The sequence below is a fragment of the Aquarana catesbeiana genome, linkage group LG05 (genome assembly GCF_042186555.1).
Source record: "Aquarana catesbeiana isolate 2022-GZ linkage group LG05, ASM4218655v1, whole genome shotgun sequence".
Taxonomy (NCBI): Eukaryota; Metazoa; Chordata; class Amphibia; order Anura; family Ranidae; genus Aquarana; species Aquarana catesbeiana.
Window position 1 is genome coordinate 637,215,972 of NC_133328.1, and position 27,101 is coordinate 637,243,072.

Below are 27,101 nucleotides of genomic sequence, written 5' to 3' on the forward strand. Positions count from 1 at the left end.
AAAAAACATGTGTACATGCATAGAAAGTATTCTGTAATAGACAAAGGTGGTAGACTCCAGCACTTTTCCACTACTCACCTTCTAGGCTACCCGCTTGGATGGTTTATGCCTAGTATGTAGTAGGAGTCTACCACCTTTGTCTATAATTATAGAATACTTTCTATGCATGTACACGTTTTCTCTTTTTTTCTTGTGGTTTGTTTCCATAAGAACTCTGTTTTTATGATTCGTATTTTTTTCAATAAATTCTACTTTATATATATAATTTTCTTTATTATATACTTTTTTCTTTTTCACAATTGCCTTTAAAATCCCATTTTTGAGGTTTGTCATTTTACAAGGAAGAAACGTGACTGGCAAGATTATGAAGTCCGTCCGATGAAAAGAAAAGATAAGATTACATTTAGAATCATCCACATGGACACATATGTCAAATATAACATTTTAGGGTAACGAGCACTATTGGGGGGAGGGGGGGGGGGGGTATTTATAATAAAATTGTGCAGAGCTATTCGTAATTTCAAACTGCATGTACATCTGTTCTGTGCAAATGGGGGCAAAAATCGATTGATATCAGAAACTGACAATTATAGTAAATAAGTAATTTACTTCCTAAAATCATCAGCACCATCTAGTGGCCATAATGTGGTATTTCCCTAAATGACCCCATTATGCAACATTTAACCTTGGAGAGAAAATAAACTAACATTTGTTTTTGCTCCCATTCAAATGTACACAAAGTTTCAAAGGATGAATAGCTCTGTGAATTTTTTTTTTATATACCTATAAAAATACACCCCTTAGTGTGAATTCGCCTTTAATGGACAGTCCTTGAACCCAGTGAGGTAGGCTTGCAGTGAACCGTCCTGACAATAGGATCCATATCCAATACAGGTGGCATATTCCAACATGTCACAAAGCCAGCACGGCCCATACAGAACAGTAACAATAAGGCAGTAAATGGCTCCCTCAGCACCAAACGTCCTGTAAATATCGCTTCTGATCTCTTAGCGAGGCCAGCGTCTTCATCGCTTCTAATTTGTCCACACAAAGCTCCGCACTTATAATGTTCATTAATGTATCGTTGACATCTCTGGCCATATTTTTTGCATCTCTGAAAAATAAAAAACAAAGAAATGATCATAATCTATTAGTCACAAAGATAAATATATTATAGATATTTCTTGTCAATCATTTTATTTGAGGTTTTTCAAGGTGGCAAAAAGTGTTTTTTTTTGTTTGTTTTTTTTTAATTACATTTATTATGTTTTTTTTTATTACATTTATTATGTTTTTTTTTTTCTTCTATAGATTGTATAAAAAAAATAATTTTCGCAAGATGATATCACCAAAAAGAGTCTACTTTGTCGTAAAAATAATAATAAATGTATTACTTATAAATTGAATATGTGTTTGCGCACGCAAGTGCCTTTAGGGTTTTTTTTTATAGCTGTCTGTGTCCCCGTTAGGGATAGGTAATAGGTTACCATTTCCATCCAATAAATATCAGGGACTGGAAGTAGATTGCATAGCCTGGTGAAAAAAAATCATTAGCACTACAATATGAACTTTGTTTCTGTAAACTATTATTTAAAAAAAAAAAATTTAAGCAGGGGTTTCTTGAAACATCAAGACTGGAAACTGTACATCAGCTATACTTTTTCCTTAACCACTTCAGCTACGGAAGATTTACCCCCCTTCAGGCTTTTTTTGCTATTCAACACTGCACTACTTTACCTGGTAATTGCACGGTCACGCAACCATGTACCCAAATGAAATTTATATCATTTTTTTTTTTTTTACATAAATAGAGCTTTCTTTTGTTGGCGATATAAATGAAAAAAAGACCGAAGATCTTGAAAAAAAAAAAAAAAAGCTCAACCGTATTTTTTTTTTCTCTTTCTGCTATAAAACATATCCAATATAAAAAAATCACATTTCATCATAAGTTTTGGCCAAAAGGTATTCTGCTACATGTTTTTGATAAAAAAAAAAAATCACAATAAAAGTGTATACCGATTGGTTCCCATGAAAGTTATAGCGCATACAAACTATGGGATATATGCCGGAATTATTATTATTATTTTTTTTTATACTACTAATGGCGGCGATCAGCGACTTATAATGGGACTGCGGTAGTGCAGCGGGAAATCTGATACTAACTGACGCTGGGGGGGGGGGGGGGGGGGGGACTGACTGCCACTGACATCACCAGTGACATTAATATTAGGGATGCACCAATACCTTTTTTTACACTGAGTACCTATAATTTTTTTTTTTAATACTCGCCGATTCCAATTACCGATACCTACCGATACTGCTTTGTTTTCACTTCAGCTGTCGGCAATGGTACAAAGCATTGAAAAGTTATTTACAAAAGAAATAAATTGATTTTTTTTTTAATTTAGTACTTTTTCAATGTGAAATGTGTAAGTATATATGTTAATATATATGTGTAAAAATATTCACTAACAAAGTAAAAAAAAAAAGTTTTAATTGTTCATCGTTTATAAAATAGACGTGAACAAAAAAAAAAAAAAAAAAGCAGGAAAATAATAATTAAATGGAGGGGAGTAGGGAGTTATTTAAGGCTGATTAGAGTAAATTAGGGGGTTATAAAGGGGTTAAACATTTGTTCATCCCTTTGATCTGCAGATGAAGAAACAGAAGTATACAAAAAGAAACAATGTTTCTTTTATTTTAGTGTTTCAGGGCTGAGCAATGTTGGTAATAAACATTGCCGGCTGCTTCTTTTTTTGACAGCTCCAATTACCGGACTTCTTTAACAAAGGGGAGACCCGCTGACAGCTCAAAGAACAGAGCCTGAAAGTATTGGTTTCAGGTATCGGTGCATTTGCACGAGTACCGATACTTCTGCAAATACTGGGTATTGGCACCGATGCCGATACTACCTGTTTCCCCGAAAATAAGACCTAGCGTGATTGTCGGTGATGGCTGCAATATAAGCCCTACCCCCCAAATAAGCCCTAGTTAAAGTCCTTGTAGGTCTTATTTTCAGGGTAGGGCTTATTTTCGGGGAAACGGGGTTGGGCTTATTTGGGGGGTAGGGCTTATATTGCAACCATCACTGACAATCACGCTAGGTCTTATTTTCGGGGAAATAGGGTAGTATCAGTGCAACCCTAATTAATATAGTGCTCAGTGATAATACTATACACTGTCCCTGTACTAATGACCCTGGCTGGGAAGGGGTTACCATCTAGAGCCGATCAAAGGGTTAAAGCAGTTGTAAACCCTCAGGGTTTTTCACCCTAAAGCATTCTATGCTGTGCTTCTTGTGCTGCAGCACCCCCCCCCCCTTTTTTCTTACCTGAGCCGATCATTCCAGCGACTGGGACGAGCACAGCAGCTTCAGTTGCTGTCTCGGGTCCTCATTGGATACATTTATAGCCGCAGGAGCCATTGGCTACTGCTGCTGTTAATCAAATCCAGTGAGACGGGGGGGGACACGAGTCCTGCTGTCTATGTCGCTGGACGCAGCTGGACTCAGGAGCGCGCCCGCACGGGTGCCTCAATGGAAAGCGTCTCTCCGAGTGGGCACAAGATTAAGAAGAGGAGCCAGGAGCACCGCCGGGGGACCCCAGAAAAGGAGGATCGGAGCCACTCTGTGCAAAACTATTACACAGAGCAGGTAAGCATTAAATGTTTGTTATTTAAAAAAAACAAAAAAAAAAACAAACCTTTACAATCACTTTAAAGTAAAGTGTGCTGCTTTGCAGGGATGAGAAACACAGAAATCATTCCCTGTGTAGAATGTCAACACAGAGCTCTGGGCCGGGATTGGACACAGCTGATCAGCAGATCCTGGCCGTGAATCATTAGCCCGGGACTTGCTGACAGACTCCTGTGGTGTGCAATCACAGCAGGTGCCGGTGGGGGGGTGCGCATGCGCATATTTAAAACCCGGGAGTAGGCAGTGACATACGGGTAAGTCGCACTGCCTACAGTGGACACATTTGCAGTACATTGCGAGCGGGTGGTCCGCAAGCGGTTATTTAATAATAAATGTTTATCTTCGATTATAAGATTAGGATATTGCTCCCACCCCCATTCTAAGTCCAATACTAACTACCCTGTAGAGGAATACTTACCTATATCTAGTAGGACACTAGTAAAAAAAACTGAGGCATGCTGGGAGTGGTAGGGGTTACACTGGGTAGGTCACTGTTTGTTTGCCTGTGTCCAATTCCTCCTGCAAGTGGCAGCATAACACACACACATACATACATATACATATGTATATATACACATATACACACACACATTTATATATCTTCCTCTAGTATCTCACTGTGCTACCTGCCAGCTCATTGAGGTGACATTGCGAGAGGAAAGGTGACACGGGAAGCTGAATCAGGATATAGTGGTGTCACCTCTTTGTTGTTATGTGGCAGCACTGGGGGGGGGGTTCCTGGATCACAAAGCAGGCTGAACAGAAAAAAAAACAAAAATTCACATAAGTATTTCAACTAGCTACTAATGAGAATCCATCTTTACCACTTCAATACCGGGCACTTTCACCCCCTTCCTGCCCAGGCCAATTTTCAGCTCTGTCACACTTTGAACGACAATTGCGCGGTCATGTAACACTGTAGCCATATAACATTTTAATCACTTTTTTTTTTTTACACAAATAGAGCTTTATTTTGGTTGTTTTTAATCACTGCTGTTTTTTTTTTACTTTTTGCAAACAAAATGAAAAAGGCCGGAAAATTTTGCAAAGAAAAACACAAGTTTTTCTTAGTTTCTATCAGTAAATTTTGTAAGTATGTAATGTATCTCCTCCACTGATGTGCGCTGATGAGCTGGCACTGATGGGCACCGATTAGGTGGCATGGGTATGTGGCACTGATTAGCACTAATAGGCTGCACTGATAGGCACTGAGATACGGCACTGATGAAGGGGCACTAATATGTGGCACTGATGAGCACTTATAGGCTTTACCGATGGGCACAAATCGGCTGCACTGATGAGGAGGCACTAATATGCCACACTGATGAGCACTGATAGGTGGCGCTAATATGCGGGCACTGATGAGCACTAATAGGCTGCACTAATGAGGAGGTACTAATATGCCGCACTGAAAGGTAGCACTGATTACCTGTACAAGTCTCCCCTGTGCGGAGATGTCGCTGATTGGCTCTCCTCACCCCACACTCTGTCAGTGTGAGGAGAGCTGATAAATGGCACTTCCTTGTTTACATGTGATTGGCTGTGATCGCGGGCACACCTAGAGTGGTGCCCCCCCCCCCCCTCATTGGCTAAGGTACAGCAGCGGGAGCTATTGGTTCCTGCTGCTGTCCAATCACAGCCAGTGAGAGCCAGAGGTAGCTTGGGAGCAAGCAAGCACAAGTGCCCCCCCGGAGCAAGCAGCTATGGGGGACTTCAGAAGAGGGGAGGGGCCAGGAGCTTCGCTGGGGGACCCGAGAAGAGGATCGGGGCTGTGCAAAACCATTTCACAGAGCAGGTAAGTATAGGCATGTTGTTATTAAAAAAAAAAAAAAGAAAAAAAAAGGATTTTAACTTTAATCTAGAACGTGCACGCAATTTTTTTTTTTTTTTTTAACGAACTGTCATAATGCAACACGCTGCGTACTCACCCGCACACATAAAGGCTTCCATTTAATTCAGTCAGTAATTTAACTATTTCTTTGGCATAAATCTTCAGATAGTCCTGAACGTATTTCGGGTGATTCTCCTCTGTACCGCTGGGCGCCTCCCTCGAGAAGCTGACCTTTAGATGCGTTAAAGTGGCATTTTCAACAAAACCGCTCAGTTCCTCCCTAAACCACAGGGAAAGAAAAATGTTGAAATATCTCAGACACTTGCTTTACCATCGGTGTTTTTTTTAAGCGAATCCTCCATGACAAATGAAAAGCCCCTCTTTGCCCAAACAAAATTGGCAGTAAAAATAAAAAAAAAAAAAGGAAAAGGAAAAGAAAAGTAAAAAAAATTGAAATATATTCTAAAAAAAATAATAATAAATAAAAAAAAAAAAAAAAAACTTCAGTTCCAGTTCCGGCTTCCAGGAGGCAAGTGTGACATTATGCCTTACCACTGCCTGCTGGGATAGCTGTTCACTGAAAATCCCACGGGGATGCACCTCAGTCCACTGCAGCAGTTCATTCTTGCTGGATTCTAATTGTCCTGGAGGCATCAGTGAGGTCAATACAAACAAGTGGCCACTGCCCCCACCTATAACTGGCCTTTGCAGCAAGGAGCACTGGCAGGGCAATGTATGTCCAATAAAAACCAAAGAAATTTCCAAGCTCGACTTACCAACCAGCCAGTGACCAACCAAATTGACCTGTCCAAATCATGGGGGGGGGTTGGGGGGGCCCATGACAGTGAGGCGTTTTTTCACCTTAATGCATAGGATGCATTAAGGTGAAAAAACACAAACCTTTATAACAAGTCTACACACATTTTCAAATACATGCATAAGTTACAAAGCCCCGTCAAGGCACCCCATTTTCTCTAGTCCCTAACTCTAACTTCTAAGAATCTCCACAGTGGGGGCACATGCATTTTAAACGGATAGGCAGAGGGCAGGTGAAGCCCACCCCTCCTTCAGGGCTGGATTAAGAGCATCATGGGCCTGGTGCTGAGGATTTTGGAGGGCCGTTTTAATGGCTAATAAAATGAAAACATAAACAAATTTTTATTAAAACAAATTAGGTATTTTTAAAGCGGGGGTCCACCTAAACCGCCAAAAAAAAAAATCTTAAAAGCCAGCAGCTACAAATACTTCAGCTGCTGACTTTTAATAAATGGCCACTTACCTGTCCCGGGGTCCAGCGATGTCGGCAGGGGACGCCGATAACCCGCTCGTTTCTCGGCAGCTGCCGCCGCCATCCTAGGTGAGGGAATCAGGAAGTGAAGCGTTGCGGCTTCACTTCCCGGTTCCCTACTGCGCATGCGCGAGTTGCGCTGCGCATCGTAACTGGTCCCCGCTATCTCCTGGGACCTGTGTGTTTCCCAGGAGACAGCACGGAGGGACAGGAAGAAGCATAGACTCCCGTGGGAGTCTATGCCGGAAGTGGGTGCAAATACCTGTCTTAGACAGGTATCTGCACCCCCCTCCCCCTGAAAGGTGCCAAATGTGACACCGGAGGGGGGGAGGGTTCCGAAAAGCGTTAGTTCCATTTTTGTGTGGAACTCCTCTTTAAGAAACTGCTCATTCACACTGTATGTGCAAGAGAACCCGTGTGAATGAGCCCAAATTTTCTGTATACTTTTTTTTTACATTTTTTAATTTTTTTGTTGCAATCTTTTATTGTTTACATTCTTATTTGTGTTTTTTTTTATGTTATTTTTTTACAATTTTACTTTTTTATTATTTTTTTACACAATGCTTTTGGGGGGGAGGGGGCAGTGGAGGGCAGTGGATGGTGTCAGCAGTTTTTTTTTTTTAATTTCATTTTTTTATAATTTTTTTTTACAATTTCTTTTTTTAAAAATGCAATTGGGGCTGTGTTTTTGGCAGTGGACAGCATCGGTAGGGCAATGGCAGTGCCCAAATGGTCAGTCCAACCCTGCTGGGCCTATATTAAGTTAGGGACTTGGAACTGCAGCTCCAATAGCCCCTACGTTAATCTGGCCCTGCCCTCCTTAAAGGCACACTGAACAACCAGCACATAGCACTATGGCAGCAAAGGTCGCAGACTGGTTGGTAAGTTGAGCTTGAAAATTTCTTTGTTTTGTGCAACAGGTGTGGTGATGTCACCCGTACCTCCTGAAAGTCAGAACCAAGGTATTTTTTTTGTTAACTCTTTATTAAAAAAGTTCTATTTACAGCTTAATTATTTGGACGGAGGGGGAGGGGCTGTCAGGGAAGCATAAATTACATTTGTATAGAACAGTGGTTCTCAACTCCAGTCCTCAGGAGCCACCAACAGGACAGATTTTAAGGTTTTCCTTGGGGAGATGCAGCCTAGAATACTGCAATTACCGAGCAGCAAATGATATCACCTGTGATGTATTTCAGTTATCTTGCAAACCTGGCCTGTTAGTGGGTCCAGAGGACAGGAGTTGAGAACCACTGGTATAGAAGGTCCGTTTTAAGTCAAAGCAGAACTTGCATTAAAAGGTCAAGGTCTTTCTTTTACATCCTCCTTACATCTAAAACTGCAATATGATAAGAATCCTGAACCTGACAAAGGCATGGTCCGACACAGCACCTTCTATTTCCACCCGGCTCAGAGCTACAGCACTCGTTTCTTGGACGGCCTTCATACATACCATATATGTTTTATTATAAAGTTTATTATTCAATGTGGCGGGCACAATCTCTTAATAATGGACGTGCCAGCTTCTTGAGGAAGAAAAGTCATCTTTCCCATGCAGGGCAATGTGACAGTGTGTCTGCAAAGGGTCCACCCAACCCTCCTACCCCCTATACCCGCACTACCTTGCTCCCCCATAGGCGGTGCCAGTAGCCATGTCATGTGACAAGTGCTCTAGCTTAGCGATTGGCTGCTCAGGCACTGTCACGGGAGAGAAGGTCACATAGAAGTGCCGGCTGCAGAGGAGCTGCAATAAAGCCCAACAAAGGGGAGTATAAAAGGTTTGGGTCGGGGGGGGGGGGGTTCTCTGCAGAAACACTGACACGTTGCCCTGCAAGGAAAACGTGACATTGTCTCTTTAAGAAACTTGCACCGCATTGAAGAATAAAATTAGTTATAATAGCACGTTAAAGTTAAATATGGAGGTCCCCCCCAAAAACGTGCGTTGTAGCTCTGAGCCAGGAGTGACTGAGGCTTGATTCACTCTCCTCCATACCCCTCTATGGCACAGGGTGCAAAAACATAGGACTATTGCTGCAGGACTGAGACACGCACTCTGGGAGATCCTCTGTAGCTGCCTCTCTTCACAGCTCTGCCCATCACATACAATGCAGAACCAGCAGTCCTGTATTGTAGGATACCGAGGGCCAAACCCACAACCTGGAGCATCGTAGAGAAGAGGAGAGTGCAGACTGCAGGGGGAATTAGGAATAAGGTAAGTAAAACGGCTCTTTAATGGTATCCTAGACCAGTGGTCTCCAAACTGTGGCCACTTGCTTGTCTTTATCCGGCTCTTGGGGCACCATTCCTCCCGCTGATGTGAGACACCATTTCTCCTACTTATATGAGACATCATTCCTCCCACTGATATGAGACACCATTCCACTCACTAATGTGAGACACCATTCCTCCCACCGATTATGAGACACCATTCCTCCCACTGATATGAAACATCATTCCTCCCACTGATATGAGACATCATTCCTCCCACTGACACCAATAATGGGTCACTCTTCCTTTCACGAATACCAACAGTGGGGCATAATTCCTTCCACCGACACCAGCAATAGAGCACTATTCCTTCCAATGACATCAAAGCTGAGACATTAGTCATCCCACTGACACCAATGGTGGGGCCCTATTCCTTCCACTGACACCAACAATGGGGCCCTATTCCTCCCACTGACACCAAAGATGGGGTACTATTCCTTCAACTGACACCAATGATGGGGCACTTATCCTCCCAATGACACCAACAGCTGGGTATAATTCCTTCCACTGACACAAACAATGGGTCATTATTCCTCCCACTAATACCCATGACGGGGCACTATTCCTCTTCCTACTGACCACAGGCACCATGTAATTTGTTTACTCCCACTGACCACCAAGCTTGAGGCACTGATTACTCCCGCTGCCCCCCCCCCCCCTAAAGTCTAAAGAGCAGTAAGCTGACCCTTTGTTTAGGAAATCTGGGGACCCCTCTACTCTAGCAAAAAATATAACCCTTGCAGTGCCAGGGGAGCCCCACTGCAAGGCTAGTCCTGGAAACCCCCCCAGAGTACAGCTTTTATACGCAGTCTATTGGGCAGGAAGTTTAGAGGCGTCATTAAAAAAAATGGACAAACTGAACAGACGGTCATCAACATAAGAAAATGAATGCTGCAACAATTTACCGAAACAGATAATCTTTTTCATGACTGCGACAACCAAAGAACAGCCAGGACTCTCCAAACCGCCCATCCCCGTTCTGCTGCCGAAGTTTCTCTCTGTGTGAAGACAATCGAACAAATTAAATGGGATCAACAGAAAACAAATGGTGTGCTGTAGGGCAGACTGATCAATTCTACAAAACTTTTTCTACATTTTATTTTTTTTTTTGGACCCCAACAGTTGTGTTTTTACTTTCTCTAAACCACTGACAGACATATGAAAGATTTATTTCTCACAGGCATATACCGTACACCACTCAGTCATAATATTAGGTCCACCCACCATGGACTCCACTAGACCTCAGAAGGTACGCTGTGGTATCTGGCACCAAGCTGTCAGTAGTAGAGGTGGGGAATCCATGGATCGGACTTGTTTTTCCAGAACATCCCACAGATGCTGATTGGATTGAGATCTGGAGAATTTGGAAGCCAAGTCAACACGCTGAATTCACTGTGGTCCTTAAACTATGGCCACCACATGCCCATTGTAGGTGCTTTTGGCTGTAGACATGGGTCAGCATGGGCACCCTGACCGGTCTGCAGCTACACAGCCCCATACACAACAAACTGCGATGCTCTGTGTGTTCCGACACCTTTCAATTAGAACCAGTATTCCCTTTTTCAGCAACTTGTGCTCCAGTAGCTCTTCAATTGGATCGGACTACACAGGCCACCCTTCACTCCCCACCTCCATCAATGAGCCTCCCCACCTCCATCATCAAGCCTTCCCTCTCTGCCTCGAAGAACCAAGGGGTCTTCACTCCCCACCTCCATCAATGAGCCCTCCCTCCCCATCTCCACCAATGAGTCTCACCTCCATCAATGAGCCCTCCCCACCTCCACCAATGAGACTTCCCCCTCCCCCCACAATGAGGCCCCCCCACCTCCATCAATGAGCCTTCCCTCCCTATCTCCACCAATGAGCCTCACCTCCCCACCACCCACCAATGAGCCTTCCTTTCCTACCTCCATCAATGAGCCTTCCTTCCCCACCTCCATCAATGAGCCCTCCCCCCTCCATCAATGAGCCTTCCCTCCCCATCTCCACCAATGAGTCTCACCTCCATCAATGAGCCCTCCCCACCTCCATCAATGAGACTTCCCCCTTCCCCCCCACAATGAGGCCCCCCCCCCACCTCCATCAATGAGCCTTCCCTCTCTATCTCCACCAATGAGCCTCACCTCCCCACCACCCACCAATGAGCCTTCCTTTCCTACCTCCATCAATGAGCCTTCCTTCCCCACCTCCATTAATGAGCCTTCCTTCCCCACCTCCATCAATGAGCCTTCCTTCCCCACCTCCATCAATGAGACTTCCTTCCCCACCTCCATCAATGAGCCTTCCTTCCCCACCTCCATCAATGAGCCTTCCTTCCCCACCTCCATCAATGAGCCTTCCCTCCCCATCCATGAACCCCCCCCCCACTCACCTCCATCAATGATCTCCCCCACTCACCTCCATCAATGAGTCCTCCATCAATGAGCCTTCCCTCCCCGCCTCCATCAATAAGACTTCCCCCCACCTCCATCAAAGAGCCTTCCCTCCCCGCCTCCATCAATAAGACTTCCCCCCACCTCCATCAGTGAGCCCTCCCCACCTCCACCAATGAGCCTTGGTTGGCCAATGACTGTCTTCGGTTGGCCGATTCTCCTTCATTGGCCCGTTTTTGGTTGTTCCTGACCACTACAAACTGGGAACATCTCACAAGAGCTGCCACATTAGCATTTGGTCCTTGTCAAAGTCCCTCAAATCCTTACACTTGCCCATTTTTTCTGCTTTCAACACATCAATTTCAGGGACAACATGTTCACTTGCTGTGTAATATATCCCAATCACTTCCAGATGTCATGGTCACAAGATAATCAATGTTATTCACTTTACCTGCCAGTGGTTTAGAATGTTATGGCTGATTGGTGTATACAACTCTGACAATTTATTCAGCCCTTTATGGTGTACATTTACATAAGTCCCTGCCCCCAAGAAGCTTATGAGCTAAGGTCCCTAGCTTGGAAGGATACATACACATACTAGCCACTTGAAGACCAGGCTGATTCTGACACATTGTTTACAAGTAAAAAGTCAGCATTTTTTGCTATAAGTTGACTTATAACCCACAAATTTTATTTATTTATTTTTTATTTTTTAGCAGAGACCCTAGGGAATAAAATGGTGGTCAATGCAATTTTTATGCCGCACGATATATGCCCAGCGTTTTTTTGGAAAAAAATTCAACCTTAAAGCGAAATTCCACCCAAAAGTGGAACTTCCACTTATTCGTCTCCTCCCCCCCTCCGGTACCACATTTGGCACCTTTCAGGGGGAGGGGGGAACGGGGACCTGTTTTTGACAGGTCCCCTTCCCCACTTCCGGAGACGGTGAAGCTCAGCCCCCCTCCTCCTTCCTCCGCTGCTGGGCCAATTAGAAAGCTCAGCACGCTTCGCGAATGCGCAGTAGGGTTCCCTTACCAGCAATGGATTCCTCCCCAGCCTGACTGTCCCTGGCCTACTACCTTTCATTCATTGTATTTCAGTTCCTTTAAATAGGGAGGGTCAGCATCACATATGGGCAGTCTGTATGCAAATACCAATGAACACCTACTCCCCCAGAATGACACCCACCCATTAACATATTTTGATATTTGCATAACTCATCCCACTTCTTGCATCAGGACTAATGGCTCTCGAGAGTACTGAGGCAGGGTGCTGTGATGTGTTCAGGAAGCAATGTACAGCACCCTGCTGGCCCCTCCTACCAACCATGACCTGCCTGCACTGCATAGAGAAACACAGAGACCAAGCCATGCCATCACTGGGTCTAAAACAAAATATGTAATGAAAACTAAGGCTTCATTTCATAAATTTCTTTAGCATATTGATGAAATGGGGTAAAAGATGAATCAAGGAAGGTAGAATATAAGCAAACTAACCAATTTTTAAGCAAAAATCTGCATGTAGCACCCTCTAGTTTGCTAGAAGAGTAGTGGTTAGGTTTTGTTAGGATAGGCACATTTACAGGCTTGGTGTGTTTTGATCTGGGTTGGGAATGACTCAGAGCAGAGCTGGTGACTCACAGGCAGCATCCCCAAGACCTCCCACTTCTTTCCAGAGCCTTCTAGAATATTCCGGAAAGGGCAGAAGGGAGTAGAGGAGGAGCTGCCTGGCGTTTTTCCGAGGAGCCCTGACCAATCTCCAACTTGAATTGGCAGGGGGCAGGCCTCCTTAAATACCCAGGGTCAGCCCAGATGGGTGAGGAGTTGTTCGGTGTGGAAGCTGGAGATAGAGTGCCTTAGAGGGAGCTCCCCAGTCTGGAGGGGTTTGACCTTGGGCCTACAGCTCAGGTGCAGACAGGACCCTTCTCACGACCGATGGGCCCTGGACAGGTGACACGGGAAAGTAAGGAGAGGACAGCAGGAGAGCACTGGCAGGCAAAGTCTCCAGGGAGTAACAACAGGTCGCAGCCTACAGGGCTGGTGAGTGACATGCAGTCGGGAGAGGACTGGGGATTCATGCCTGAGAGTACTAGGAGATTGCGGTCTGGGATGGGTGCAGAGCCAGTGGAGTGGACTGTGGTGGTACGGGCAGTGGAGAGAGGCAGCTGCAGCCAGGAGGGCTGGCAGGGCCTGAAGATATGGTAGAGGGCTCAGTAGCCACGTGGATAGCTAGCACTGGGACTACCTATATTTTTCTACACCAAAGGGGCCCAAGGTCCCTGCCTGAAAGGGGCATTTGTTTTGGGCCTGGCTGGGCCAGTGTGCAGCCTGCAAATCAGTGCTAGCTGGTCCGGGAAGTGCAACCAAGTGATGTGCTGGAGGTGTTAAGGAGAGATAGTCTGCAAGCGTTTTGTTGGAGAGAAGTAGAGCTGCACTATTCTGGCCAAAATGAGAATCACGATTTTTTTGCTTAGAATAAAAAGATCACGATTCTTGCGACGTAAAATCTTTCACATTATACAAAAAAAATTGGGCTAACTTTACTGGTTAGTTCTTTTTTTTTTTTTTAATTCATTAAAGTAATTTTTTCCAAAAAAATTGCATTTGAAAGACCGCTGCGCAAATACAGTGTGACATAAAATATTGCAACAACCACCATTTTATTCTCTAGGGTCTCTACTAAAAAATATTATATATATATATATATATATATATATATATATATATATATATATATATATATATATATATATAATGTTTGGGGGTTCTAAGTAATTTTCTAGCAAAAAAAATGATTTTAACTTGAAACCACCAAATGTCAGAAAAAGGTTTAAGGTGTTCAAGTGGTTAAACTTTCCTCATTTACACACGAAGTCCATTCCTTTGACAAATTGTTACAATGTTTATACTTAGTTCCACTACTAAACAATGTTGTGATTCTTGGCAGACTGCCCTTTTTTTTTTCTTCCTTTCTTTTGACGACTGTCGGCTTCAGAAGAGCAGAGAGAATTCTTTGCATAGAAAGAATCGTGAAACACTTTTGTCAAGATCGCAACGGGCAAAAAAATCACGATAACGATTCTTGACGATTAATCATGCAGCTCTAGAAGAGGGGAGGTCTATATACTGGATTTGTACATAATCTCAAGTCCCTAAATTGTTTCATAATCAACTGGGCATCTCATAATTATCCTATCCGCATCCAAGTTTATTCCCCTCAATAAAAATACAAAAACAAGTGCAAGGACTGTTTCATGCCTCTGGATGCTCGAAAATTGTGTGCCTGGCTGGGCAAGGTGACAGACGGACTACAATACTCAGCAGCCCTTACGGGTGGTACTGCTACATGCATTTGGAATTTTCTACACTTACCTGTGCTGTAAAAATCCAATAAACGGTGCAACTCCAGTTCCTGGCCCCACCATCACAATAGGGACGGATGTATCAGAGGGCAAATGGAAGGAGGATGACGGTCGGCTGAAAATGCAGATCTGAAACATAATAAAATGAGAATAACCAACAATGTACATAAAAAGGAGAAGTCGTCCTATCATCAGCTAGAGACTCCACAGAGATGTCCAATACATCTGCCCCAGGTGGGTTCCTATGGAGTTGTGTGGGATGGGATTTCTGTGGTATTCTGGTATAATACCCTCCTCAATGTAAAATCATAATTGGCATCAAAGTAACAACTGCATATCATTACATATTGTACAGGAGGACACACAGAATGCTCAGAGTGTCATTTACCTTAGAGTCCGGGGAAAGGGGTGTTATACACTAATCAGCCATAACATTATGGCCACCCACATTACATGACCACCCTTCAAATATTGAGTAGGTGTCCCCCCTTTGCCAGCAAAACAGCCCTGGCCCATCCAGGCATGGACTCCACTGGACCTCTGCTGTGGCATTTGGCATCAAGCCATCAGTACCAGATCCTTTCTTTAAGTCCTTTAGGTTGCAAGGTGGGGCCTCCATGGATTGGACTTGTTTTCTCAGCACATCCCACAGATGCTCGATAGGTTGTGATCTAGAGAATTAGGAGGCCAAGTCAACACCACATACTAATTGTGTTCCTCCATCCATTCTTGAATTCATCAGACCAGAGGCCACCTTCTACCATTGCTCCATGGTCCAGTTCTGAGGCTCACGTACCCATTGTAGATGCTTTTGGCTGTGGACACGGGTCGGTATGGGCACTCTGACCAGTCTGCGGCTACACAGCCCCATACACAAAAAACTGCCATGCTCTGTGTGTTCTGACAGCTTTCTAGCAGAACCGGCATTCACTTTTTTCAGCAATATGAGCTCCAGTAGCTCTTCTATTGGATGGTACTACATGGGACAGCCTTCCCTCCCCGCCTCCATCAACGAGCCTTCCCTCCCTGCCTCCATCAACGAGCCTTCCCTCCCCGCCTCCATCAATGAGGCTTCCCTCCCCACCTCAACCAATGAGCCTTCCCTCCCCCCACCTCAACCAATGAGCCTTCCCTCCCCCCACCTCCATCAATGAGCCTTCCCTCCCCCCACCTCCATCAATGAGCCTTCCCTCCCCCCACCTCAACCAATGAGCCTTCCCTCCCCCCACCTCAACCAATGAGCCTTCCGTCCCCCCACCTCAACCAATGGGCCTTCCCTCCCCCCACCTCCATCAATGAGCCTTCCCTCCCCATCTCAACCAATGAGCCTTCCCTCCCCACCTCAACCAATGAGCCTTCCCTCCCCACCTCAACCAATGAGCCTTCCCTCCCCACCTCAACCAATGAGCCTTCCCTCCCCACCTCCATCAATGAGCCTTCCCTCCCCACCTCCATCAATGAGCCTTCCCTCCCCCCACCTCAACCAATGAGCCTTCCCTCCCCCCACCTCAACCAATGAGCCTTCCCTCCCCCCACCTCAACCAATGAGCCTTCCCTCCCCCCACCTCAACCAATGAGCCTTCCCTCCCCACCTCAACCAATGAGCCTTCCCTCCCCACCTCAACCAATGAGCCTTCCCTCCCCACCTCCATCAATGAGCCTTCCCTCCCCCCCACCGCAACCAATGAGCCTTCCCTCCCCCCACCTCAACCAATGAGCCTTCCCTCCCCCCACCTCAACCAATGAGCCTTCCCTCCCCCCACCTCCATCAAAGAGCCTTCCCTCCTAACCTCAACCAATGAGCCTTCCCTCCCCATCTCAACCAATGAGCCTTCCCTCCCCCCACCTCAACCAATGAGCCTTCCCTCCCTCCAACTCAACCAATGAGCCTTTTCTCCCCCAACCTCAACCAATGAGCCTTCCCTCCCCACTTCAACCAATGAGCCTTCCCTCCCCACTTCAACCAATGAGCCTTCCCTCCCCACTTCAACCAATGAGCCTTCCCTCCCCACTTCAACCAATGAGCCTTCCCTCCCCACTTCAACCAATGAGCCTTCCCTCCCCACTTCAACCAATGAGCCTTCCCTCCCCACTTCAACCAATGAGCCTTCCCTCCCCACCTCCATCAATGAGCCTTCACTTTCTACCTCCATTAATGAGCCTTCCCTCCCCACCTCCATCAAGGAATCTTCCCGCCCCACCTCCATCAACGAGCCTTGGCCACCCATGACCCTGTCGCCATTTTGCCAGTTTTCCTTCCTTGGCCCACTTTTGGTCGTTACTGACCACTGCAGACCGGGAACATCCCACAAGAGCTGCAGTTTTGGAGTTGCTTTGATCCAGTTGTCTAGACATTACAATTTGGCCCCTGTCAAAATCCCTCAAATCCTTACACTTGCTTCTGCTTTCAACACATCAACTTCAGGGACAACATGTTCACTTGCTGCTGAATATATCCCACCCACTTTCAGGTGCTATTGTAACAAGATAATTAATGTTATTACCTCTCAGTGGTCATACAGTACCTGACCGCGAGATTGTGTTTCCAGCGCGATACCCTCGCGCTGGTTCTCGGCGACAGGGTACTGTGAATGTCGCGCTGGCTCACTCATCCTGAAAGGAAAACTTTGTTTTCCTTCCGCGATGAGTGACAGGCAGCGCTGACAGCTGTCTAGTATGAATCCTGAGGCGGGAACACCGCGCCAAATTTTAAATGAAAAAACCGGCGTGGGTTCCCCCCTAGGAGCATACCAGGCCCTTAGGTCTGGCATGGATTGTAAGGGGAACCCCCTATGCCGAAAAATCGGCGTGGGGGTCCCCCCCCCAATCCATACCAGACCCTTATCCGAGCACGCAGCCCGGCCGGCCAGGAAAGGGGGTGGGGACGAGCGAGCGCCCCCCCCCCTCCTGAGCCGTACCAGGCCGCATGCCCTCAACATGGGGGGGTGGGTGCCTTGGGGGAGGGGGGGCGCCCTGCGGGGCCCCCCCACCCCAAAGCACCTTGTCCCCATGTTGATGAGGACAAGGGCCTCTTCCCGACAACCCTGGCCGTTGGTTGTCGGGGTCTGCGGGCGGGGGGCTTATCGGAATCCGGGGGCCCCCCTTAATAAGGGGGCCCCCAGATCCCGGCCCCCCACCCTGTGTGAATGAGTTTGGGGTACATGGTACCCCTACCCATTCACCTAGGCAAAAGTGTCAATATAAAAAAAACACATTACACAGGTTTTAAGAATAATTTATTAGTCAGCTCCGGGGTCTTCTTCCGACTTCGGGGGGTCTCCTTCCGACTTCTCCCGGTGTTCGGCCTCTTCTCCCGGGCCCCGCCGCTATCTTCTTCCAGCTCTATTGCCAGCGAGGGGCCCGGTCTGCTGCCGCTGTCTTGTCGCCGCTGTCTTGTCGCCGCTGTCTCGCCGCTTCTTCTCTTCTTTTCTTCTTCCCCGATGTTGACACGACGCTCTCTCCGGCTCGAATGCTGTGTGCGAGCTGCGGAGCCATTTATATAGGCGGTAACCCCGCCCCCTTACGACGTCATGGTCCCAGCATGCGCAGGGACTCTGGGGCCACGCCCCCTTATGACGCCAGAGTCCCTGCGCATGCTGGGACCATGACGTCGTAAGGGGGCGGGGTTACCGCCTATATAAATGGCTCCGCAGCTCGCACACAGCATTCGAGCCGGAGAGAGCGTCGTGTCAACATCGGGGAAGAAGAAAAGAAGAGAAGAAGCGGCGAGACAGCGGCGACAAGACAGCGGCGGCAAGACAGCGGCGACAAGACAGCGGCAGCAGACCGGGCCCCTCGCTGGCAATAGAGCTGGAAGAAGATAGCGGCGGGGCCCGGGAGAAGAGGCCGAACACCGGGAGAAGTCGGAAGGAGACCCCCCGAAGTCGGAAGAAGACCCCGGAGCTGACTAATAAATTATTCTTAAAACCTGTGTACTGTGTTTTTTTTATATTGACACTTTTGCCTAGGTGAATGGGTAGGGGTACCATGTACCCCAAACTCATTCACACAGGGTGGGGGGCCGGGATCTGGGGGCCCCCTTATTAAGGGGGGCCCCCGGATTCCGATAAGCCCCCCACCCGCAGACCCCGACAACCAACGGCCAGGGTTGTCGGGAAGAGGCCCTTGTCCTCATCAACATGGGGACAAGGTGCTTTGGGGTGGGGGGGCCCCGCAGGGCGCCCCCCCTCCCCCAAGGCACCCATCCCCCCATGTTGAGGGCATGCGGCCTGGTACGGCTCAGGAGGGGGGGGCGCTCGCTCGTCCCCACCCCCTTTCCTGGCCGGCCGGGCTGCGTGCTCGGATAAGGGTCTGGTATGGATTGGGGGGGGGACCCCCACGCCGATTTTTCGGCATAGGGGGTTCCCCTTACAATCCATGCCAGACCTAAGGGCCTGGTATGCTCCTAGGGGGGAACCCACGCCGGTTTTTTCATTTAAAATTTGGCGCGGTGTTCCCGCCTCAGGATTCATACTAGACAGCTGTCAGCGCTGCCTGTCACTCATCGCGGAAGGAAAACAAAGTTTTCCTTTCCCGATGAGTGAGCCATCTCGGCGCTGGCTCCTGCGACGGGGCTCGTAGGTGTCAAATCTCGCCGAGAAGTGCGGCGAGATTGACACAATATCGCGGTCACCTACTGTAATGTTATGACTGATCAGTAAATGTTGAAAGTGCCTCAACAACCTTCCTGATGAAACCCCCTTTTAACCCCAGGTCCCAACAGCAGCTGCATAGGCTGCTGTGGCTATTGTTACGCCACCGGGTCTGATGGATAATGAGATATGCAACTTTGTTTCGCTCACAGGTCAAAAAAAGTGGAGTTCTGCATGGAGGACATACCTGAGGTGTGGCAGGGTCCTCGCTGGAATTCTGCATTGTAGATAGTTTGGCGAGCCAGCCAGTGCACACTCCTCTTCTGGGCACCGATCTTTCTCCACACGGTGCAAACTCCACAATGTTGAAAACAAAATGCAGTTTTCCAGGATGACATAAGGTGGAGCTGGAAGATAAAAGAACAGTTGTCACAGGAATGGTTGGGTCAAGGTGAAGGAAGAAGAGGCAGCCATCTTGGGTGCTTCAGCAAGAGGGAGGAACAAAAAGGACAGAATCTGCAAACCCAACTAATCATTTTCTTCTCACTCTGAAGAGTAAATAAGCGGGACCCCAGGAATCAGACTCTGGACAACTTGTGGTATAATGCCCAGAGAGTGGCATCATCTGGGAGGGAGAGGATGTTGGTGGCAGATAAGCAGTAACAAAATTGGTGGCACCGCAGTGGGAAAGATATAAGAAATATTTAAAGTTATTTAAAAGTTTTCCTTGTGCTGCTTTTCCTCTCCTCAGTCTGCCGTACAGAGACTGCAGGAGGTCCAGGTCCAGGTCCAGTGGTACCAGGTCAAATCTAGGTACGGATGCTGCTTGTATCTCAAAGAACAAATATTTCATGTTGCGTTGAGGAGTGCAGAGCGGAATTAATTTATGCAGGTTTTTTATTATTTCAATTTCATCTGACAACTTTTCTTTATGATGCGTTGAGTGTAGGATTCGGTCCATAAGAATTTTCACACACTAGGTCAGCCTTTCTCAACTAGGGTTCCTCCAGAGGTTTCTAAAACAATGAACAAGACTCTCAGATAAATAACCACTGACACCAATGATTCATTCAGCTATCTGTAAGGGGGCATTCTTTCCACTGACAGGGACATTCTTCCTTCTGACCTCCAATGCAAGGGACATTCTTCCTACTAACCACCAATGTAAGGAGCATTCTTCCTTCTGACCTCCAATGTGAGGAGCATTCTTTCTACTGAACACCAATGTAAGGAGCATTCTTCTCACTGATCACCAATGTAATAGGGTCCTTCTCGTCCGACAACCAGTGTAAGAGGGCACTACACTGACCACCAATGCAGGAGGGTCCATTCCCACTGACCAGAAAGGTAAAAATCCCTTTTCCAAAGACAACTATTTTAACCTTATTATTATATTATTTTTTTAATAATTATTTATAGTTATTTATTATATTATAATTTATTATTTTGTGTTTCAAACTTCATCATACCCGGGATATCTACTAGACTCTTGTTTGGACAGATTTAAGTGTGTTATTGCTAAGAATTACAGGCCTACAATATAAAACACCAAATTTCTATGCAAAACAATTGTACCGCTTTGAGACGCAAAAATCTGACATAATCATACCGCCAGGGAGGTTAAGAGGGAACTACACTGACCATCAGTGCAAGAGGGCCCTTTCCCACTGACCACCAAACTAACAGGCCATTCTTCATGGAACATCAGTGTAAACAGGAACTAAAATAACTACCAATGCAAGGGGGTCCTTCCTCCACTGACCATCAATCTAAAGTCTCTCTCCAAGTACTATCAGACTAAGGGATCACTATACTGCTTGAGGGTCCTTTCCACCTAACCACAAATCTAAGAGACCGTTCTCCAAGGACCACCAGTGTAAGAGTGAACTACACAGACCACCAATGTAAGAGGGTCCTTCCTCCACTGACCACCAATCTAAGGAGCCCTTCTCAATAGATTCCAGTGTAAGAGGGCACTATAATAACCACCAATTCAAGAGGGTCCTTTCCCACGGATCACAAATCTAGGAGGGCCTTCACCATGGACCACCAGTGTAAGGGGGCAATACACTGACCACCAATGCAAGAGGGTCCTTTCCTTCTGACCACAAATCTAAGAAGCCCTTCTTCATGGCCCACCAAAGAAAAAAAGGCACTACAATGACCACCAATGCAAGAGGGACCTTTCCTTCTGACCACAAATCTAAGAAGCCCTTCTTCATGGCTCCCCAAAGAGAAAGGCCACTACAATGAACGCGAATGCAAGAGGGACCTTCCTCCACTGACCACCAATCTAAAAAACCTTTCTCCAAGGACCACTTTCATTGTCGTATAGAGCAGTTTGTCAAATATGCCAAGTACATGCCTTATTCTACTATTTATTCTTATATCTGCAGCTTACTGATCACAGTGATGTACCCTGAGCTGTACATATATTTATTAACAGGGGATCCTGAGATCAGAAAGTCAATTAAAGGGTTCCTCCATATTAAAAAGGTTGAGAAAACCTGATAACTTTATTTTTTTTCCAAGTTTTTACTTTCAAATGCCAGCTTTATTTTTTATAAAATGCGACCGTAATAGTGGAATCACACAAAACATTCAAAGACACAGACAGAGAAAAGCAGCAGGGAGCAGAAGACAACATGATTTTACTCTCTGTAAAGATGCACGGCGCACTTCTCACCTGGCAGCCGAGTACGGTCGGGCCTGTAGCTTAGGAAGATGTTCTAGGAGAGAAACAAAAAAAACAAAATCAAACCTATGAATAGTCAAGGACATCCAACGAGTTCTACTATTTCATATGGAGATTCCTACAAACCCCTTACCTGGCCGTCACGGACAACTTTGGTCCCGCTAATGATCAGGAACCAAATCAGAGTTGTCCCTGACCTTGGGAGCACTAAGTAAGCTATGACCTAGCGGTCACATGCAAGCTAAAGCCTTCATCCAAAAAATAAAATGTTAACCTGCTGAGGCAACTACAACCTGTAGATGTCAGAGTGCCTGTGTTTAATATGGTAATTGTAGGATACAGATATAGTGTTAAAAAAATAATACTATAAAAAGGTTTTAATAATGTCTAGATTTTGTACACACACACACACACACACACACATACTTTTATACACTACATTTTTGTTCACTTGTCAGCCTGTGCTGGAAAAAAAAAAAAAGACACAGCAAGGATTTCATTAAAAGAATGTTACAAAAGAAATCCTTGTAGGTCTCATTTGTAATAAAGTTAAATCAGTAGTAAAGTCTTTTTATCCCTTGTATGGGCAGCTAACCATCCACTTTTTCTCCCCTATATGGGCATTTTCTTAATACCGTGTACTAAGTGAGATTATTGTAATGTATTTATATTTATGAATACGTAGTACTTTCAGTCTATATCACTTTGCTTCAAATAAACTTTCTCTAAGCATTTATGCATTAGACCATGCGCCTTCCTTTTATCCCTTCTACACATTAAATTACCGTTTTTGGATTTTTTTTTTATAAGCAACTGTTGTGCCTGGACAGGAAGAGCCTACACATTATGTAATGGAAGGTGAAGTTTAGTCTGTTTATAGTTTGTGGAGAGGCTTCTGTACAACTGAAAGACTGAAGGGAAGGTTGGAGTTCAGCCTTAAACTCAGTAAAGCAAGCAAAGACCGTGTTATCCCAGTACTCTCAATATAACAGTTCCCACAAGTCATCATCACTGAATGGGGGCTTTGAGGCTTCTTTTTGGGGTAACACAGGACACGTACCTATCAGTAACTCTATTGGAGGCCTGCAGCTTGGAAAGGCATTGAGGAGGTCAAGGATGCCAACTGAGAGATCCCGGACGAAGTGGTTATAATCCGATCCACCTTGCTTGCTACACAGTTCTTGGAGCCTTCGCCGTTCCCCGGCATCAGAAGTGTGCTCAACCAAAGCTCGGATCATGGCCTGCAGAATACGAAAGAAGAGTCCAATAATAAATCTGAGGAGCTCCCTAAATCTGGGAAGAGGGCCAACAGAAAAACCCACAAGGGGCACCCTGCGTCATTCCTTGGTATTGCACACAGCGGTTCAGTAAGATGGTCACAAAGTAAACCCAACTGTGATCGGATAGCTATTCCCAACCACATAAATTATACAAGAGCAAAATCTGAGATGTTTCACATTCAAAATTGTGTAAATTTAAATATCTGCGCTAACCCTAAAGTAACAGGTAATGATGAAACAGGTGCTGCTGCTTAAGATAATGAATAATGAGTAATCAGCTAAATAATCAAGTGAATGGTAAATGCGTATAAGAAAAAAAGCGCGCATCGAATATTAAATATAACCTTGATAAAAAAAAGGTGAAAATTTCAAACTCAATCAATAATTTATCAAATAATGTTCAAAAAAATGACCAAAAAAAATCCAATTTTGCTCCAAAGAGTGCAAATTGATAGATGGACACAGTATGTTCACCCGGTGCTCCTGCTCACACAGAAATCAATCAGCGCCGCTTACCAGAACTGTTGGATTTCAAGTTCTAGAGATCGTACATGCTCACACAAGAATCAGCCAGCAGGGAAAATCTACTCCTCGGGCTCCTTCAAGGGAAAGATTCTCTCCAGTGCAGCTGTCCAGTTATATGAATTTCTCAGTGACACGAACCAACCTTCGCCAGGTGATCTCCAACATCATAGGATAAAAAGGAAGAGGCTTCATGGTGTAGTATTCCAATAATATTTATTAAAAAGTGCCTCTGGTCCCAGTCGATGCCTTGTATATGGAAACGCATTGGGCGGAGCAGCATTCCTCGAAGTCACCACGTATCAGCCTGCTGGTTTGAGCCGCGGCTCTGTGATTTTTCACTTTCTACCGTTACCTTGGATGCAAGAGCTACATTTATTTATTTTTTATAAATATTTTTGGAATACTACACAGTGAAGCCTCTTCCTTTGATGTTGGAGATCACCCGGAGATGGTTGTTTCATGCCTCTGAGACTTTCATATAACCGGACAGCCCGCTGTCAAAAAATAACTGTTGATCCTGCCAGAAATCCAGTGCTATCCTGTGCTCTTTGCCTTTTTTATTTTAAGCAGCCCTGACCAGCTCTGTGGACTACAGAAGATCCCCAACTCATCTTATGGAGAGGAGGAGAGGGTGCGGTGTCCAAAGTTCTGAAACACTTCCTGACCCTGGGTGACAACGTTGCCTCTTCCATTGAAACGGTGAGTGAGCGTTGTCACCTCAGAATTTAAAAAAGAATACTAAGGCAGCCACCACATATAAGGAAGCTTCAATATATTAAATGTTCTTGGTTTTTAGATATGCTTAAGAGAAAGCTGCACACCTTCTTGGGGGTCGCTCTTATTTCGAGGCACCATGTCAGCATAAACTCCACAGAACATTTCTCTGGAATATAATCCGGTATGGAGGCGCCTAAAGGAAAAAAAAAAGAGAAAAGAGAAAAAAAATATTATTAATCTGGAGGACAGTGTGCAAAAACAAAAACTAAAAAAAAACAACAGGATGTTTTTGTTTTTTCACACTTTGTGAAGCACTGAAGATATGTTCATTGAAACCCTCAAATCATGAGCAGATCCAAAGACACAAAACGTTGAAGTTAAATGCAATGCTCAGTCTGAATCAGTGGCGGCTGGTGCTCAAAATTTCATCGGGGACTTGAACCGGACAGCTGGATAACTTCCACCAGGGCCCCGGGGACATGTTTTTGACATCTCGTGTGCGAGTCATTGGGTGTCCCCAGGGCCCTGACGGAAGTTATCCAGCTGTCCGGTTCAAGTCCTCGACAGAACAAATAGGGCGGCACAAACTCACATCACCCCCCTTCCCAGAGAGGCGAACAGCGGCGATCACCCAGCCAGTAACCCTCATCCCCGGGGGGAGACCAACGGTGATCACCCAGCCAGCAACCCCCACCCCCGGGGGGGACCAGCGGTGGCAAGAGTCCTAAGACTCTCTGGACAATAGGGGCTTCCTGATTGGCCGGGAGGAGGATCAGTGTTGTCAATAGCGAATAGTCATTCGCTATTGACACACAAGTGGGTGTGCTCGGGGTGCAGAGCCCACCCTTTTTTGAAGCCTATTAGAGCCTCAGGCTGTAATCATGTGCTTCCAAAAAAAAAAAAAAACACCCCCCCGTTGGAATCCATGGTCCGGCACCCCGTATGCAGATCAGGGGGCTGGACACATGGATGGGGGGGACGGCGCCCCTTATGAAGCGGCCGCCACTGGTCTGAATAGTCCAGGTTTATACGACAGGTCCACTTCATGTCATATCATATTATACTTAAGCCCTGACAAAAGAAAGTTTAACTCCCGAAACGCGTTGGTATTTTTACACTGCTCACCATTCAATAAAATATCCTCCTGGACCCTTGGTGTGCCTCCCTTCCTACGTTTTACAAATCTGGATCCTTCTCAGGACCCCCTCCTTTATTCCGGGGGGTAACGGTCAAACGGGAGCAGCCTCATCAACACCATTCAGCTTAGTAAAAAGGACCCACACTGCAATCCAGCTCCCCAAGATATGCAACAAGGAAGTGAGGGAAATCCCCTTAGATTTTTAGCCCAGTCGCTCAAAAAAAAAGGTCCAACGGTACGACTGGCTGCTCCCTAAGGCGACTGAAGACGTTAACGCTCTTAGATTGACTCTATGGCTTTGGAGGACTGGAGCGATGTCATGACATCATGCAAACTCGTACGCTTTAAAATATCCTAATATCATTAATCGGTTCCCGACCATGTCACACAGATATACTACGGCACAATGGCTCTCCCGGGTGAAATCCCGTACAGGTACGCCCCCTATGCTTTTTCGACCACCAGAGGGGGGCAGCATATAAGCCTTTAAAATTAGCACTTTTGGTTTTTTATGTTAGTGTCCCATAGACTTTTAAACGGTGTTCCGCGGCTTTCGAATTTGCCGCCACTAGGGATGCACCGAAATTTCGTCCGCCGAAACATATCGGCCGAAAGTGGCCTTTTCGGCAAAATGCCGAAAGAGAATTCTTGCCGATAATAGCGCCGAAAATGGGGCGGGGCTCCGCCCCTGCTGCCGCTGATTACGGAGGTGTCGTTCTGGAGTTCTGTCGTGCTTTGCAGGAGCGCACTGTGGAGGAAACTGTGTGCAGAGCGGCTTTCCCTCCCAGCTCCGCCTCCCAACATCTCGCTCTGAGTTGCTCCTGCACAATATGTTAAGTGCGGACGGCCGGGGTAGAGATTTATCGGAGGCACAGGCGGTGGAGCTTGCTCCCCTCCTCCCATCACTCAGCACTGTGCCTGGCGATCGGGTGATAGAAGTCCCTACATGTGGGAGGATTCTGACATCTGACCCCATTCCCGCTCCTGTCTTCTGTCTGTGCGATGTGATCCTCTCCTGTCTCTGAGTGCCTCTGTACTGACCAGAATGTGCTTTGTAGAAGGTAAATGAAGTACAGTAATCTTTACGGCATCACTGCACACTGATCACTCCTCACACCGGTCCCTTCTCTCTCATTGCTTGTCCAGTGTTCTGCCGAGAAAGTTTCTCTCTGCGGATAAGGACCCCCCTCTACTGCGCAGGTGCAGCGCTTGCGCAGTAGGAGGCGGCGGAAATAGCCGAAGGCGAATAGAAGAGAAATCAGCTGTACACGGCGCCTGTAAGAGGGCCCCTCGCGGGCTCGCTTCACTCGCCACGCTTCGGGCACGGCCTCGCTTCGCTCTGC

At 46.2% G+C, this 27,101-nt stretch overlaps 2 protein-coding genes across 2 annotated transcripts in view; both read right to left on the minus strand.

Annotated features, from left to right (window-relative positions):
- LOC141145590 (E3 ubiquitin-protein ligase TRIM39-like) overlaps positions 1-27,101 on the minus strand; it is a 278,243-nt gene that overhangs the window by 136,694 nt on the left and 114,448 nt on the right. The window lies entirely within an intron of this gene.
- The window catches only part of MTRR (5-methyltetrahydrofolate-homocysteine methyltransferase reductase), a 122,968-nt gene continuing 95,870 nt past the window's right edge, over positions 4-27,101 (minus strand). The window contains exons 8-15 of the mRNA XM_073632409.1: positions 24,725-24,813; positions 23,159-23,339; positions 22,090-22,132; positions 19,651-19,810; positions 14,822-14,940; positions 9,984-10,076; positions 5,623-5,805; positions 4-1,114 (exon numbers count right to left, since the gene is read on the minus strand). Of these exons, the coding sequence (XP_073488510.1) occupies positions 970-1,114; positions 5,623-5,805; positions 9,984-10,076; positions 14,822-14,940; positions 19,651-19,810; positions 22,090-22,132; positions 23,159-23,339; positions 24,725-24,813 (1,013 nt within the window). The 3' untranslated portion in view covers positions 4-969. The remainder of the gene's footprint in view (positions 1,115-5,622; positions 5,806-9,983; positions 10,077-14,821; positions 14,941-19,650; positions 19,811-22,089; positions 22,133-23,158; positions 23,340-24,724; positions 24,814-27,101) is intronic.